The sequence below is a fragment of the Pseudophryne corroboree genome, chromosome 2 (assembly GCF_028390025.1).
Source record: "Pseudophryne corroboree isolate aPseCor3 chromosome 2, aPseCor3.hap2, whole genome shotgun sequence".
Classification (NCBI taxonomy): Eukaryota; Metazoa; Chordata; class Amphibia; order Anura; family Myobatrachidae; genus Pseudophryne; species Pseudophryne corroboree.
In genome coordinates, this window is record NC_086445.1 from 375570762 (window position 1) to 375589473 (window position 18712).

Sequence of the window (18712 nt, forward strand, 5' to 3'; positions counted from 1 at the left end):
ATTTGGGTGGGTAATATTGTTTCTGTGCAGGGTAAATACTGTCTGCTTTATTTTTACACTGCAATTTAGATTTCAGTTTGAACACACCCCACCCAAATCTAACTCTCCCTTTGGGATACAGCTGCAAGGAGGATGAAGCTACAAGATGGATCTCAGATGAACGTCAGAGACTGCACAAACCTTGTACTTTATGCAAGTGTCTATTGGCCCGCACTTTTTTCATGATAAGTTTCGGTCATTACATTTTAATTTCCTAAAAGATATACCCCAGTAAGTCTACAAGAAACATGCGAGAGGTAAGACTATTATGGCTCTTTAAAAGCCTTGAATTGGCCCTAATAATTATTATTCACTGCACTAGGGTTATCCCTGTATTGGATAAGAAAAATCTAGCTGATTAAAGTGTTATGGAGTCAGATTAATATTCATAATATCTCAATCTTATGCTATGTTTATTTCTACTCCCAGACCCCAGAACATGCTGTCTTTTGATAAAATGATTCCTTACTGTATGTCCCTTTTATATGTATGACTGATTTTAATACAATAATTACTTACTGCAAGATAAATAATGACTTACTAGCTCTAGGAACTAATCAGCATCAATCTGATAAATGAGAATAATGAATAGTGCTTTTTTTTGTATGACAAAAAGGTACCGGTACTTGCCACCCCCGCCCCGAGCACATGCCTTCATACAGAGGGTGAGGGGCTACAGCACTGGGAAAAACGGCACTTCCTGGAGCATCCTCGGGACTGTACAGGTCGCTGCAGTATGTGTGCCTGGTGCACCCAGCCTAAACTGCTGAAGGTCCTGTCGCCAGGGTAATGTCTTCCCTGTATGGAGTAATTGGAATGGACTAGGCTGGTGATGCAAGTTCCAAGAAGGGGTGTTAAAATATACCAGCAATGAGTGAAGAACTGGTAATAAAATAAAAACTCCCTTAAATCCTTTATATCGGATTTACAAAATGTAGATATTCTTGGATAGGACATACTTCTGCTACTCTGCACCTCACCAGGTATTACCCAGTATTGATGAAGCTCTAGCCTCTGCTACTATGATTCCCTATGTAAAGCTATCACATCCCTATCTTGAGCTATATTTAATCACAATTGAACGTGACCTTTTGGCTCCCCAATAAATATACTGTGGGTTGCCAAAAAGACCATACTGGTTAAACATTATAGAGCTTTCTGAAGTAATTTAAGACACGGTAACTGAATACTTTTAACTTAACAATGACATTGCACACACGCTGACAGGTTGGTATGCAGTAAAGGTTTGCATATATAGCATCCACCTGAACATACAAGAAAACACAACATGTAAAAGGCCAATTATTGCCTAGACAACCCAGAAAATACATACACTGCAAAGAAAAACAAGCGAGGGTTAATAGCTGTAGGAAAAAGTTAAGCAAACTCCCGTTTTGGGGGGATATTCGCAAGTTTACAGTATCCCCCGAATGTACCTAGTGGGCAACCACAGCAGATACTCTGTGGTTCTATCACAATTACAGTAAAGCGTTCCAGAGGCTAAAATGAATAGCCTCCGAGTTCCAGAGGTGCAAGACTTTTGTGCGAGCCTGCTCGTTTTTTTAAAGCATCCGTCATTTACAGGGCAAAATCAACCAGGTTTTGCCTTGTAAATGATTGCTGCTTTAAAAAAAATGGGCAGACTCGCACTAAAGTCCTGCACCTCTGGAACTCGGAGGCTATTACATTTAGCCATAGAGCTTGCCCCCAGTAGCCAATGCCATCTTTAGAACAAGATAGTGAAATGATCGCTGATGCGATCACTTTACTTTTACACATCACATAAATGCGCTCCTTTCAGAGCCCCTGTCCTTGAATGTGTTCGAGGATACATTCGGGTCATCTTTAATGTCTTATTGCTGTAATAAGAAATTATATATGTATCTTTGTCACCAAACCCACTTGTATGTATAATATATATGGGTGTATAGTTGCCTTGTATTTGCATTAACCACAATGCAATGTTTAAAAAGTTATGGCTGTCTGGGAGCTATTACTATACACAACTACTATTTTGCAGCACAACCCCAACATCTGCAGTAATGGGCTTAGATAAATGGGAAGGATGTTATATTCTCTCTGGTCCCCCTTAAGAGGATACTGACATCATCCAGATCTAATATCTACATTAAGTGTACAATTATCGATGGTATGGCAGTAATATGTGATTGATCTTGAACAATAAGTTTTCTAATAAAGTGAATTTACTGTGCAGTAGGTCTCTTCACAAGGTACTTGGCATGGATGGGTGCCCTTTTTGTGCAATGGGGTGTGACACAATTCAAAGACATGTGAAAACTAATATTGTTATTAGCAATTATAGTCTAATTATGTTTCAGATACACATCACTTTTATATTGCATTATGTTCAAGGTTGACACTCCTAAATGGGTCCGACAGACCTTCCACAGCATTAGGCATTGCTCAAAATACCTTTATTTAACGGTTATTACTTTATCAAGCATATAATTCCCTCATCTATAAAAAAGGAATGGTTTTATTACAAGCTTTATTACAAATGCCTACATTATACAGTTAACAAGTATTAAATACGCTTGATACTATGCTTTCTCCTATATGTAGGGAGTTGTGAATGGCAGTACCTAAACATTTTCTACAGGGTACTTTGTTCTGTGCCAGGAAAGTCATAGTAATGTCTTGGGTGTCATCTTGTTTCCCCATATTGCAATTGCAAATAGATGATGTGCTATATCATCTACAGTAAGTACATACACACAGGGGTAAGATAGCCAAGTGTAAAATGATTAGAGGCAACTGGCTAGCTTTCGAAGCAGCCAACAAGAATACATAGCAAGATAAATTAAAGGCAACTATGGCTTTTTTGGTGCATGCATAAAGCATAGGATCAGACTCATTGTACTCAGTGAACAGAAATTTGGCTTTTCTGTAGACTTGGCCTTTTGTAATCTCAACTTCACCGGACTGGGAGTTATAATGATTAGCTCTCTCAAAAAGGACTGCACTGTTCCTTATACAGTATACAAGGAGCACAGTACAGCATATAATAATGGACATTGTATCCTTTTATTATCTGCTTTTATTGAAATGTGATAAAAGGGCTATGGGTGTGGGACAGACACTCAATGCAATATAATCAGAGTACTCGAAGATCTGAGGAAAGATAACACGGTACATTGCACTCATCCCTGCAACTTTGTAAATTTAGAGATTTGGTTCTAATTTAAATGATTTGGTCAGATTTGTACAATCTGCCTCCTGTTTCTGACCTACCACCTCCATCCATTGGAAGTCCTCATATTTACTTGAAGTCAGTAGTTGCAGAAAGACTTATTCCATAGAAGCTTATGGCACACAAGGTACCAGTACTTTCAAATGGAACTGAAGAGTGCCAAGTTCTAACCTAACATAAAAGCTGAAGCAAAATATAGTAACAGGCTCCAGGGTGAGGGACTCTCCTTTTGTTATTACACTATAAAGCTTCTTCACAGCATTTTAGAAATGATCACAAGAACAAAAATAAAACTTTGACTACTTAATTACACAATATTCTAGCAAGAGACCATCAACTCATAGTTCACGTTTGCTCTTTCCATGCTCTAACTGAAATCGCCAACCTGTTCCTTACATGTCATAGTTCTCTGTATTGTCATTAATTACTCTCATTCCATAAGAGGCACATCTAGATCCATATTTTCCTTATAGCAAGTCTCCAGACTGTAGCATTTATTACCTAACTGCAATTGTGCAATAGCTGTAACTATGGCCCTCATTCTGAGTTGATCGCAGCAGCAAGAAAGTTAGCAATTGGGCAAAACCATGTGCACTGCAGGAGGGGTAGATATAACATGTGTAGAGAGAGTTAGATTTGGGTGGGGTGTGTTCAATCTGCAATCTAATTTGCAGTGTAAAAATAAAGCAGCCAGTATTTACCCTGCACAGAAACAAAATAACCCACCCAAATCTAACTCTCTCTGCACATGATATATCTGCTTCCCCTGCAGTGCACATGGTTTTGCCCAATTGCTAACTTTCTTGCTGCTGCGATCAACTCAGAATGAGGGCCTATATAACTACAACAATGTAATAGCTGTAATTCCATAATTACAATAATGTAATAGCCATGACTCCTTGTGTCCCATCAGGAACTCCTGCATTTGATACAGGAAATAGAAGTCCTCTACTCCTAATAAGAATGTCCTTTCCGGCGTATCATACTACACCTCCAGCTAAAATATTTCAATGACACTCAACCTCCTCTGGGTCTACTCTATCGGTGTGGAGTACCCTAATATTCCCAATTTCTCACACTGGTCATGTAAACAGTCCTTTTCTCACTGCCACTTCAAAGTTCTATATTTCTTTATTAATGAACAGTGGCATAACAACAGTTGGAGCAGCCTGTGGAGTCTGAGCAAGACTGGGTGCATCGCATATGCAGGGCAGTCCCAAAGTTAGCTATAAAGACCAGTTTAAATGCCTTTCCCATTGTGATTTTTGAACCTCCTTGATATAAGACTTTTATTTTCATTATTTTCCAGGTTTTCCTTTTTATTTGCTATATTTAAACTACAAATCTGTCTTTATCTGCCTCTAACTGAGCCTAGTGCCCATTTCTTCTTAAACAAACAGGTAGAAGATACATTTTAAACAACATTAATTTAGTACCCCCAAAAAATTTAACTGTCATTAAACTGTTAACAAACTTGTGTTATTCTTCCCTTAAGCAAGGTTTCAGGAGAGACCATAAATCGTTAACTGTAGAGTATGCCCCCATAAAACTAATATTGTGTATTATCATCTAATGTACCAATTTCTAATCATGTTTTAAGGTTATTCTGTCCTTCAATTCCTACTCATGATCATTTTTTTTAAATAATATACTTAATGTGTTGCCAACAGTGATAACAGTAAAGCATTTAAGATAGCTCCTCATTATACAATCAAATTGAGCAATGGATCAAAAAGTTGATTTACACACAAAGTGACTCCCAATCAGAGCTGGATTAAGGGGGGGAAGGTGGGGGGGCACAGGGGGTTAGTACCCCCTGGCTCTCCTCCCTAAAAGGGCCCCTTAGCTACTTAGATCCATTTACCCCTCCTGCCTGCCCGGCATACACAGCTACAGCCACGCTGCACAAAGGATTACACAGACAGCTAGCTACAGTAGTACCAACTGTCTGGCTTGCAGGGTCCACGCCTCTTCCCAGCGTCACTGAGGAGATAGGGACGTGGACCCAGCAGACTGGACAGGAGACAGAACAGACCTCTGCACTGATAAGGAGGAGTGTGGTCAAGCAAGCAAGGTAGTTAGGAGGGATGTAGTATGGTCTCCCGGCGACCAGCATACCGGCGCCGGGGAGCCTGACCGCCGGCATACTGACAGCGTGGCGAGCGCAAATGAGCCCCCCGCGCCACGCTATTTTATTCTCCCTCCAGGGGGGTTGTGGACCCCCACGAGGGAGAAAAAGTGTCGGTATGCCGGCTGTTGGGATTCCGGCGCCTGTATACTGTGCGCCGGGATCCCGACAGTCGGCATACTGAAGACCACCTGTTGGGAGGTGAGTGCCCACCCCACACAGTAGTGAGTTTATTGTTTAAGTCTGCAGCAGTGCAGACTGACGGGATCCCAACAGTCAGAATACAAACAGCGTGATCCCGTCAGTCAGGGATTGGGTAAAAACCAGAATGGACTACCTCCCTGCAGCAAACTGACGTTCAAGGGTACGGACCATTCCAGTACTTACCTTCAGGATCTGTCGGGATTCTGACCGTCGGGATCCCACTGTTTGTATTCTCACTGTCAGAATACAGACCACATTCCCTTACACAGTGAAAACAGAGCAATTCATTGTTTAAATCACGGGAGAACGAAATAATTCACAATCAGCACCTAATAGTCAAATGAAGGCGACTGCAAAAACTGTTAAAGATCCTGGAGAGTGGTAAATGGCATGCAAGTATCCAGTCGAATTGTCGACAGTAACCATGCTGACATCCATACTGTCGACATCAGAACATTGACATGGCTCAAACTGTCAACAAGTTCACAATGTCACCACGTGAAATGTCGACATTCTGAGGATGCCGACAGTAAGGGTTAATCTCATGTTCACCTGATGACTATCGATAAGTTATACCACATCCGTTATCAGGGGCGTCATTATGCTTTGTGACACCCGCTGCGGGTTAAATACCCCCGTGCACTTTTGGCGCTCACCTATAAAAGGCTGTACTCATCAGAGATGCTGGGCTGCCCCTGGAGACTGTCTGTCTGCACTACTAGCTCCTTCACTGTGACAGGAGCCGAGTGCTGCACGTCATGTTACAGTGCAACACCCAGCTTTAGTCAATGAGGAATCTGCATTTTGGCTTCATCCCTTGGCGGGTGACACCCAGGTCCGTCCTGAACCCCACTATTGACGCCACTGCCCATTATTACTCAGTGTCAAGTCTTAAAAGGTTAAATGTAAAATGGTGCAAAACTTGTTTCTTATATATCTGTGATGAAAGACAAAATACTTATTAGACAATCTACCATAAGCAGCCACATCATCTAATAAAATAAAAGAGTAGATTACCGCCCCATGGTCTCCAATACAGAATCTGTTAGGTCATAAGTGGGCATTACAATATCCTTGGTTTCGGTGGATCCGCACCACGAAAAGATGGGGTGAGTAGGCATTACTTTCCTCTTCTCCAATGGCCAGTCCCCTAAATTTACAAAAAATTCAACATCTGGAACTTTCACCTGTAGGAAAAAATAGTTTTGATTTAATACATATATTGTTATAAAATCAGCAGAACTCATTAAAAGCGAGACATATAGAACTACACAATTCTAAAAACGTATAAAAAGAACTTATTCAGCAGCTTACCAGCTCCACGCAACTCTATAAAATCAGTAACATCTATATTGTACCATTGGAAATGCTTTCCTATTCAGACACAACATATCTTGTAGTGTATAATACAGGATACACTGCCACCTACTGAATCTCTTCATTTTGTTTGCAGTGGTAAAGAACTAAGAAAAGATTTCCCTCTCTTTCATAAATGTACGGACAATATTTGAAAATAACATACTAGTAAATACTGTATAAAGGGATGAGTATTCATATGTGATTTCCACAAGTCTTAATAAAACATAAATTGCACAGTGATAAAGCATACTTCCCAACATTGCCAGATGCAAAGGAGGGACATGCTGGCACGGCTTCCTGCGCCCGCCTGAAAAGGGGGCGTGACATGTAGGAAAGGGGGCGTGACTTTGCAGGAGTACTGAGATCGCGAGCCACACCCCTGTATTTCATCATTGAGGAGGCATGCCCAGCGCTCTGTGAGCTGCTGGCATGCCACCTCTCCCTCTGTCTCCCGTAAATAGACGCACAGCGTCTATTCACCACTGCTTTGCTGGGTACTACTACAGGAGCCTCCCAACTGCCCCCCCCCCCCCCGCCCCCCACCGCAGGACACTGCTGCTCGTGGGTGGGACAGCGGGACAGTCCCAAAAAAAGGGGACTGTGAAAATCGGGACAGTCCTTTTTTAAACACAGCCTGTAACATGGCAGCTAAGAGCTGGTTGGTTGGTACTTATCACCGTGCAATTTATCACTCTCCATGGCTTGATAAATCTGGTCCTAAGATTTTTAGGTGAGCAGAGAAAAACAGAAAATTAAAACATATTAAAAACTGGACTAGCGTTACAGAGAGTGTACAGCCCTAATCCAAATGAAAGGATAACTGCATGTGCAAATATTTTTTCTTTAATAATTCCCTACCCCCAAGAGACACATACAGTAAGCAGGATTCTTACACTCCTCCTCCCAGCAGACCCTAGTAAACCTATCCCTATTTTCAGGAGTAATTTAACATCCTGGACAACTGATAATGGATTCACATCATACTTGCCTACCTGACCCTCTTCTCCATGAGGGAGAAAATGCTCTGTTCCTGGACTTTCCTGGTAATGTATGATTGCCATCACCTGTGGTGAAACACCTTTCTTATCAATTAACTAGCTCACCACAGGTGCTGGCAATCATACATTAATTACCAGGCAAGTCCAGGAACAGAGCATTTTCTCCCTCATGGAGAAGAGGGTCAGGTAGGCAAGTATGATTCCCATCTCAGTGCAAGTGTATTAATGCATATGATTCACTGGGTGCCAGAGCCACCTAAGCACAAGATCTATACAATTGTCCTTATGGATAGATCTGAACTAAGCTCTTTATTCATTAACACTTGTGGACAGTGCTCATTACCTGCAGAGACTGGGGTAAGTTTCCTGGGAATGGGATATGGGAATCTCACCATTCTTCCAGTTGGGGATTGAGGTTAAGCCATTCTAAAAATCAAATTGTTCAGAATTCTTATTTAATGATTTTACATCTTGCATTTTTACTTTCCATAATGTCCAAGAGAAACAAAACAAGTGGATTATATACACTGTGTTGAACATGGAGGGCACAATTTTGTATACATTCGACACTAAGCAATGAGCTGCAATGGCAGAGGAATAAAGGCCAGCACTTGCAGGATTCCATGCATTCCAATGTCCTGCTCAGAGCATCCAATATAAATGGAAAAAAAAATGTACTGGTTGCAGTTGAGATGTACTTTTTACATGTTCATTGTTTGTAGTCCAGCTCATGTATCAGAATCACATGGTCCTAGGACAGGTAATGCACTTATTAATCACCAACTTCACATAAAAAAAAAAAAAAAAAAAAAAGAAGTAGTCACTGACAGCCTAATTTAGAGCACCTAAAAAAATGAAATTAGGAAGTTAAAAAAATAATGATCTTTGTTAGAGGAACGGATAGGTTATCAAGATCTCAGTGACATGGAAGGAGAAATCTCTGGGGTAGGAGGAAAGGTGGGGTGGGGGTCGTACACCATCTACAATGTTGCTGAAATAAAATTGCGAGATTTTTTCTTATAATATATAATAACTAATTTCTAGCATGGTCATATAATGGGTTGATATGTATTGCAGTTATAAGTGTTACAGTAGAAATCTAATTTTCCTGCTTTCAAATGGGAATCGCAGGAGCCATACTGTATTTCAGAACTCAATGAGAGTGTGTACATCGGCACACCGATGTTTATTATCTCAGCATATGATCTTTAAATCTCTCTTCAGGACACAAGTGTCTTTAATCTAATCTCTAACAGCGACCAGATCATGAAATTGCTGTCACTAGATCTTACTGCAGCAGATGGTAGTCAAAAGAGAATAGAGAAATATAAAGAAAAGTGGTTGTACTTTCTGAAAGAATTTATTTTTATTATGAAAGAACACAAAACAATTCTTATGATTCATGAACGTTGACAGTGCAGTAACATCTTTAAGAGATTGTCAGGAGATTTGGGCAGGCACAGTAGGCATAGGTGAGTGATACAGAATATTGGGGTAGATGTATGAAGTCCTGTAGAAGGCATAAGGAAGTGATAAACCAGTGATAAAGCAGTGTTAAGTGCAAGGTGATAATGCACCAGCCAATCAGCTCCTAACTGTTAATTTACATATTGGAGCTGATTGGCTGCTGCCTTTATCACCTTGCACATATCACTGGTTTATCACTTCATTATGCCTTCTCCAGGTTAATACATCTGCCCCATTATGCCCAATGTGGCCTATCCAGTGACTTTTCGTCTAGAGATAAATTCTGACCAAGGGATGTGTTGAAGCTCTAATTCACAAGTTTACCCTTCAGATATTGGGGGTAATTTTGAGTTGATCGTAGCAGCAAATTTGTTAGCAAAACCATGTGCACTGCAGGTGGGGCAGATATAACATGTGCAGAGAGAGATAGATTTGGGTGGGTTATGTTGTTTCTGTGCAGGGTAAATACTGGCTGCTTTATTTTTACACTGCAATTTAGATTTCAGTTTGAACACACCACACCCAAATCTAACTCTCTCTGCACATGTTATATCTGCCTCCCCTGCAGTGCACATGGGCCCTCATTCCGAGTTGATCACTAGCTGCTTTCGTTCGCAGCGCAGCGATTAGGTAAAAAAGCGGCACTTCTGCGCATGCGTATGAGGCGCAGTGCACACGCGCGACGTACTTTCACAAAAGCCGATGCAGTTTCACACTAGGTCTAGCAACGCTTTTCAGTCGCACTGCTGGCCGCAGAGTGATTGACAGGAAGTGGGCGTTTCTGGGTGGTAACTGACCGTTTTCGGGGAGTGTGTGTAAAAACGCAGGCGTGTCGGATAAAAACGCAGGAGTGGCTGGGGAAACGTAGGCGTGGCTGGCTGAACGCAGGGCGTGTTTGTGACGTCAAAACAGGAACTTAACAGTCTGAAGTGATCGCTAGCTAGGAGTTAGTCTCCAGCTGCTCAGAAAATGCACAATCTTTTTTTGTAGCAGCGCTGCGATCCTTTCAGTCGCACTTCTGCTAAGCTAAGATACACTTCCAGAGGGCGGCGGCCTAGCGTTTGCACTGCTGCTAAAAGCAGCTAGCGAGCAACTCGGAATGAGGGCCATGGTTTTGCCCATCTGCTAACAAATTTGCAGCTACGATCAGGTCTGAATTAGGCCCATAGTGCGGGATGTATCACACGTCACATTCCGAAGATAAGAGCTGACCTCTGCGATGACAGGACTGCTGGGTTTATCACCTGGGAGTCTTTTTGTGTATGTGCGGCCATCGATTCGGGGGGCACTGGGAGGGATCCTATTGGATTCCCCTCAGGGAATAATGCAGAAAGAAGCCCAAAGACTATTAGGCAACACCATCTATAGTTTTGCTTTCCAGAGCTTGAAACATATGGGGAACACTGCCAAACCTCCAAAAATTGCCGTTTTAGAAGTTTGGACTGCATTTTGCTATTCATACATCCCTCCCAAATCTGTAACCTGTCTCTTTCGCTCATCAGTTAGCACAGGTAACATTGCCAGCTTTTCCAGCAAAACAAAACGATCTGATTATAAAATGTGATTCTAGTAAATTAAAAGTGAAAGGGTAAGAAGCATAAGATTCAAGGAAGGACAAATTCACTACTATAATTGTTTCTATGTAAATAGTCTCTTACCCTTCATTAGTATTATGTGTTCACTATTTGCCAATGTTTTAATATTCTATAGTGACTGACTAAAGTTCCTGGTTATTTCTCTACTGTACTGCACAAACATAAAAGTTATAGTAAAACTTACCTTCGTTAACTCTTTTCCTTCGAAGTCCATGGGATCCACAGGGTTAACCTTGGGGTATAGATGGTGGAGACCAGGGTCAGGCACCGAACAGCAAAGCTTGTGAGCCTCCTAGGATGCACTGGGACCCTGTGAGAGCAGATCTTGTCGAAGAGGTAGAGGGAAGGGCTCGTCTATAGAGATACACTGCAGATCCGTGAACCAATGCAGTCTGGGCCATGCCGGAGCCACGAGGATGATTGTGCCGCCCTCCTCCTTGAATTTGCGAAGTACTCTGGGAAAGAGAGATACTGGAGGGAAGAGATGGGCCAGGCGAAAGGTCTAGGGGACTGTCAGTGTGCCTACGAAGCACGCCTCTGGATCTTGGGTCCTGCCCCACACACTGGCATCTTGTGGTTGTGTCTGGAGGCCATGAGATCCACGTCTAGAAGACCCCATTTGTTTACCAGAAGTTGAAAGATGGCAGAATGTAGAGCCCACTCTCCGGTGTGTACATTCTGTCGACTGAGAAAGTCAGCTTCCCAGTTGAGGACTCTCTGAATGAATATTGCGGAGATGGCCGGAAGATGGAGCTCTGTCCAGGCAAGAATCCGAGTTACTGTACTTCCTGCATCGCTGCCGCACTGCGAGTGCCCCCCTGCTGATTTATATAAGGCACAGCCATGGCGCTGTCTGACTGGATTTGTACGGGAGTGCCCTGTAGAAGGCCCTGAGCCATTTCAAGGGCCTGGTACACTGCCCGAAGTTCCAGGATGTTGATCAGGAAGATCTTTTTCTGCCAGAGACCAGTGGCCCTGAAATGAGTGACCACTCCCCATCCCCTGATGCTGGCATCAGTGGTGAGAAGTGACCAGTGTAGAACCCAGAACGGTCGTCCCTTGTCCAGGTTGGATGCGTGTAACCACCATGAGAGAGACATCCGAACTTCCGGAGGCAGGGTCCTGGTCTGAGATTTGATGGATACCATGGAGCCCAGGGTCTGCATTGCCGAATGGATCGAGACAGTTTGATTGCGGAATAGGTTGCGAATGCGTAATTGCAATGCTGCCATCTTGTCTTGAGGATGCATTGTACGGGGGCATCCAGTATCGCTCCGAGATGGAGCATCCTCTGAGATGGGATGAGAGAGGACTAAGCCCAGTTGATCCGCCATCTGTGACTCTGCAGTAATAACATCGTCACCTGGAGGTGATGGTACAGTACCTCTGGAGACTGTGCCAGAAGAAGGAGGTCATCCAGATAAGAGAGCATTCAAATTCCCTGTCATCGGAGATGAGCTGACATCAGCGCCATGAGCTTGAACACCATGGGAGCTGTGGAGAGTCCGAAGAGTAGGGCCTAGAATTGGAAATGCTGGCGGAGGACAGCAAATCGGACATATTGTTGATGACCGGGTGCTATATGTACATGGAGGTACGCATCCTGTATATCCAGGCTAACCATATTCTCCTTAGGTTGCAAAGCTAGGGCAATGGATCGGAGAGTTTCCATGTGGAACTTAAATACCTTCAGGTATTTGTTCAGCAACTTTAGATTCAGAATGGAAAGATAGGACCGATTTTGTTTCTGAACCAAAAAGAGTGTAGAATAGAATCCCTGTTTTTGTTGAGACAGTGGGACAGGGATGACACCCGACTGTAAGGATTGAATTACTCCCTTCAGCACCTGTGCTTTGTCAGGGTCTGTCGGTGGAGTGGTAGAAAAGTATTGCCTGTGGGGGTGCTTGAGGATGGAGAGCGTACCTGTGAGAAACCACTTCCTGTACCCAGGCGTCTGTTGTGATTTTACGTCATGCGTTGGCAAACTGAAGAAGTCAGCCTCCCACACTGGGGTCCCCAGCGGGAGGCCCACCCCATCAGGCTGAGGGTTTATCTCCCCAGTTACCTACTTTCATCCTGTCACCTTGGGGGTTCTATTGTGTGGCCACGCCCATTCATTGTGAGACCACACACATTTTTTTGCGGCAAGTGCTGTCCCTTTATACAGTTTATTTCATCAAGGGGCGCCAAAATTATATTCGCTTACCAAAAAAGTTAAGCTCGACAGGCACTGATGAAGGGACTTCTAACCCAGGTCCCTATCCTGTCATTATCGTGCATTATCATGACTGTAACATACATACATACATAAAAAGTTCCTGGAATTACTTACTTTACTTGTTAAGGACAGAAGAAGTGAATCCATGAAAATCCTGAAGCCAACATGTACTCCATAAGTTTTTATATAGATCTAATACAAGAAAAAAAATAAGATTTTAAACCTACCGGCAAATCTTTTTCTCCTAGTCCGTAGAGGATGCTGGGGACTCCATAAGGACCATGGGGATAGACGGGCTCCGCAGGAGACATGGGTACTAAAAAGAACTTTAGATATGGGTGTGCACTGGCTCCTCCTTCTATGCCCCTCCTCCAGACCTCAGTTAGAGAAACTGTGCCCAGAGGAGACGGACAGTACGAGGAAAGGATTTTTGTTAATCTAAGGGCAAGATTCATACCAGCCCACACCATCCACACCGTATAACATGGAATATACAAACCAGTTAACAGCATGAAACCAAACAGCATCAGTCCGAGACTGATCAAAACTGTAACATAACCCTTAAGTAAGCAAAACTATATACAAGTCTTGCAGATGTAGTCCGCACTGGGACGGGCGCCCAGCATCCTCTACGGACTAGGAGAAAAAGATTTACCGGTAGATTTAAAATCTTATTTTCTCTTACGTCCTAGAGGATGCTGGGGACTCCGTAAGGACCATGGGGATTATACCAAAGCTCCAAAACGGGCGGGAGAGTGCGGATGACTCTGCAGCACCGATTGAGCAAACATGAGGTCCTCATCAGCCAGGGTATCAAACTTGTAAAACTTCGCAAAGGTGTTTGAACCCGACCAAGTAGCAGCTCAGCACAGCTGTAAAGCCGAGACACCGCGGGCAGCCGCCCAAGAAGAGCCCACCGTCCTAGTGGAATGGGCCTTTACAGAATTTGGTAACGGCAATCCAGCTGTAGAATGAGCTTGCTGAATCGTGTTAAAGATCCAGCGAGCAATAGTCTGCTTCGAAGCAGGAGCGCCAACCTTGTCAGCTGCATACAGGACAAACAGTGCCTCTGTTTTCCTAACCCGGGCCGTTCTGGCCACATAAATTTTCAATGCCCTGACCACATCAAGGGACTCGGAAGCCTCCAAGTCCCATGTAGCTACAGGTACCAAAATAGGTTGGTTCATATGAAAAGAAGAAACCACCTTGGGCAAAAATTGAGGACGAGTCCGCAACTCTGCTCTATCCACATGGAAAATCAGATAGGGGCTTTTGTGAGATAAAGCCGCCAACTCGGACACTCACCTTTGCTGATGCCAAGGCCAACAACATGACCACTTTCCAAGTGAGATTGTCACAACTGAGGGCTGGTGCTGACCAGGGGGAGCCTCAGTTGTAGGGGCTGAGGTATATGTGTACCTGGGAGGCAGTACAGGGTTCTTAGACAAGCAGGGAACCTTTAGAACAAATGCCCGAAGGCGTGACCAAGACAACGAAGGAAAGTTCAAAGGTTTATTAAACACAGTTCAGAGGAATACGGATGACTTGGTACAGGTAACAGGAATCACAGTTCAGAGAAATACTTGGGATCGATGGCGGAGCACCGATGGAGACTTGGGATCGATGGCGGAGCACCGATGGAGACTTGGGATCGATGGCGGAGCACCGATGGAGACTTGGGATCGATGGCGGAGCACCGATGGAGACTTGGGATCGATGGCGGAACACCGATGGTTACTGGGGATCGATGGCGGAACACCGATGGTTACTGGCAGGGCAGAGCACCGCTGGAAGCTAGAAGCTGGAAGCCGGTCTCAGGTAACTGCCAGTCACAGGGAGCAATGTAGACACTGCAGAGTCAGGCTGTACAGCAGAGAAAGTCCATGGAAGAACTGCACACTGGAATCACTGAAGACAATTGAAGCACTGACCTCTTTCCACCCCAGGAACAAGATATTTATACCAGCTGGGAAACAGGGATTGGCTGGCTGATTAACCAGAGACCAGAGTGCAGCTGCTGGGTAATCAGGCTGAGAGCAGAGTGCAGCTGATAGGCTGAAAGGTATCACGTGATTAGGAAAACATGGCTGCGCCCATGTTAGCTTTTGGAGGGAAAGATTGTTTGTAACTTGCATGTGAAACTTAACCCTGATGCTGCCAGAATCACAGTAAGGAGATTAGAGACAATGAGATGCAGCGTCCTGCACACAGACAGTGCAGATGGAATCCAGGCTTGGAACACTGGGACAGTCTCAGGAGGCATTTGGAAGGTAAATACTGATAAGGAATTACCTAGATCGTGACAGCACCCCCTCCTTTAGGAGTGGCCCCAGGACACCTCTTATAAATTCTTTACCTGAACAAATGGAAGAATCTAGATTGAATCCTGATGAACTTGAACTGGCTGGAACCAGAGGAGACTGTACTGGACCTATGGACGAGACCAGATTGAGTCCAGACAAACTTGAACCGGCTGAGACCGGCGGAGACTTTGGGCCGACGGATAGGACAGGATTGAGTTTGGAGACCGTTGAATCAGCTGGAACTGAAGGAGTCTTTGGACCTACGGATGGAACCGGATTGGGTCCAGAGATATTGGAATCGGCTGGAACCGAAGGAGTCTTTGGACCTATGGATGGAACCGGATTGAGTCTGGAGACAGTTGAATCAGCTGGAACTGAAGGAGTCAGAATCCGGTTAGAATCGGAATGAGTGGTATCTGAATGTTCAGTTAGACCATCCTGGACCTGGTCCATGCTGGATGCCAACAGGGTGGTGCTCTCTGAAGACGGCAAACAGGAGTTCATAACTGCATCTGTAGCACAAAAATTTCCATCTGGGAACTTGGCTCTGGATACTTCCCTTGGGGCTGAAACTTTGGTGACCCCTCCTGGGGTTGACGAATCAGACACCTCTCTCAGGGTTGTTTTCTCCAGCACCCCTCCTGGGGTTGACAGATCAGAAACTCCTTTTTGAGAAGACTCATATGCCCCTACTAGAGCTTGAACATTGGATACCCCTCCTGGGGTTGTAGACACAGACGCCCCTTCTTGGGCTGTAGACACAGACGCCCCTTCTTGGGCTGTAGACACAGACGCCCCATCTTGGGCTGTAGACACAGACGCCCCATCTTGGGCTGTAGACACAGACGCCCCATCTTGGGCTGAGGAAAGTTCGGACACTAGGATCTGGTACTGTACCAGATATTTACCGACTGTTTGTGTCCCCTGACGTAGCCGGAGGATATCGGAGGAGGCTGAGGTCACACGACCTGGTTCATCAAAGATGCACCTGAAGGTTGCCACGAAGTCTGCATATGAAGAGAGCAGGGCATCAGACTTCTCCCATAGAGGTGATGCCCAATCGAGGGCGGAGCCACTGAGGAGGGAGATGATGTAAGCAACCTTGGAGCGGTCAGTTGGGAAACTGCCAGGCTGTAACTCGAAATATATCTCACACTGATTTAGGAAACCCCGACAGGCTTTTGGGGAACCATCAAACTTGGTAGGTGTCGGAAATGGAGACAAAGAGCAGAAACAGGAATGGTGGGTGGGGATACCACCAAAGGTACTGCAGTCGGCACACTGGACGCCCCTGAACCACGGAGGGTTACTTGTATTCCATCCAGCCGAGAGGAGAGATCCTGGAGACAGCGAATCACATGGCCCTGTGCAGTCTCCTGACGTTCAAGGCAGGCTGCAAGTTCTTGCATCGGCCTGGTCGCTTGGACCTGGTCTCCGGACGGATCCATTTGGGGGTCAGTGCTTACTGTCACAACTGAGGGCTGGTGCTGACCAGGGGGAGCCTCAGTTGTAGGGGCTGAGGTATATGTGTACCTGGGAGGCAGTACAGGGTTCTTAGACAAGCAGGGAACCTTTAGAACAAATGCCCGAAGGCGTGACCAAGACAACGAAGGAAAGTTCAAAGGTTTATTAAACACAGTTCAGAGGAATACGGATGACTTGGTACAGGTAACAGGAATCACAGTTCAGAGAAATACTTGGGATCGATGGCGGAGCACCGATGGAGACTTGGGATCGATGGCGGAGCACCGATGGAGACTTGGGATCGATGGCGGAGCACCGATGGAGACTTGGGATCGATGGCGGAGCACCGATGGAGACTTGGGATCGATGGCGGAGCACCGATGGAGACTTGGGATCGATGGCGGAACACCGATGGTTACTGGGGATCGATGGCGGAACACCGATGGTTACTGGCAGGGCAGAGCACCGCTGGAAGCTAGAAGCTGGAAGCCGGTCTCAGGTAACTGCCAGTCACAGGGAGCAATGTAGACACTGCAGAGTCAGGCTGTACAGCAGAGAAAGTCCATGGAAGAACTGCACACTGGAATCACTGAAGACAATTGAAGCACTGACCTCTTTCCACCCCAGGAACAAGATATTTATACCAGCTGGGAAACAGGGATTGGCTGGCTGATTAACCAGAGACCAGAGTGCAGCTGCTGGGTAATCAGGCTGAGAGCAGAGTGCAGCTGATAGGCTGAAAGGTATCACGTGATTAGGAAAACATGGCTGCGCCCATGTTAGCTTTTGGAGGGAAAGATTGTTTGTAACTTGCATGTGAAACTTAACCCTGATGCTGCCAGAATCACAGTAAGGAGATTAGAGACAATGAGATGCAGCGTCCTGCACACAGACAGTGCAGATGGAATCCAGGCTTGGAACACTGGGACAGTCTCAGGAGGCATTTGGAAGGTAAATACTGATAAGGAATTACCTAGATCGTGACAGAGATATTTTAATTCCACCGTTTTAAGTGGCTCAAACCAGTGAGACTTAAGGAACCTCAACACCACGTTAAGGTCCCAGGGTGCCACTGGAGGTACAAAAGGAGGCTGGATATGCAGCACTCCCTTCACAAAAGTCTGGACTTCTGGGAGAGAAGCCAATTCCTTCTGAAAGAAAATGGATAGGGCCGAAATCTGAACCTTAATGGAGCCTAATTTTAGGCCCAAACTCACTCCCGTTTGTAGGAAGTGAAGGAAACGGCCCAAATGGAATTCTTCCGGAGGAGCATTCCTGGACTCACACCAAGATACGTACTTTCTCCATATACGTTGATAATGTTTCGCTGTCACGTCTTTCCTAGCCTTTATCAAAGTAGGAATGACCTCATCCGGAATGCCCTTTTCCGCTAGGATCCGGCGTTCAACCGCCATGCCGTCAAACGTAGCCACGGTAAGTCTTGGAACACGCAGGGGCCCTGTTGCAACAGGTCCTCTCTGAGAGGAAGAGGCCACGGATCTTCTGTGAGCATTTCCTGCAGATCCGGATACCAGGCCCTTCGCGGCCAATCTGGAACAATGAGAATTGCCTGTACTCCTCTCCGTCTTAAGATTCTCAATATCTTTGAGATGAGCGGAAGAAGAGGAAACACATAGACCGACTGAAACACCCAAGGTGTCACCAGGGCGTCCACCGCCACTGCCTGAGGGTCCCTCGACCTTGTGCAATACTTCGGTAGTTTCTT

The 18712-nt window shown here is 44.9% G+C and overlaps 1 protein-coding gene across 5 annotated transcripts in view; it reads right to left on the minus strand.

Moving 5' to 3' along the window:
- Positions 1-18712, minus strand: part of POGLUT2 (protein O-glucosyltransferase 2) — a 181386-nt gene that overhangs the window by 82856 nt on the left and 79818 nt on the right. For all 5 annotated transcript variants that reach the window (XM_063953206.1, XM_063953205.1, XM_063953207.1 and 2 more), the window contains 2 exons: positions 13334-13411; positions 6600-6769 (listed from right to left, as the gene is read on the minus strand). In XM_063953206.1, coding sequence (XP_063809276.1) covers positions 6600-6769; positions 13334-13411 — 248 coding nt within the window. The remainder of the gene's footprint in view (positions 1-6599; positions 6770-13333; positions 13412-18712) is intronic.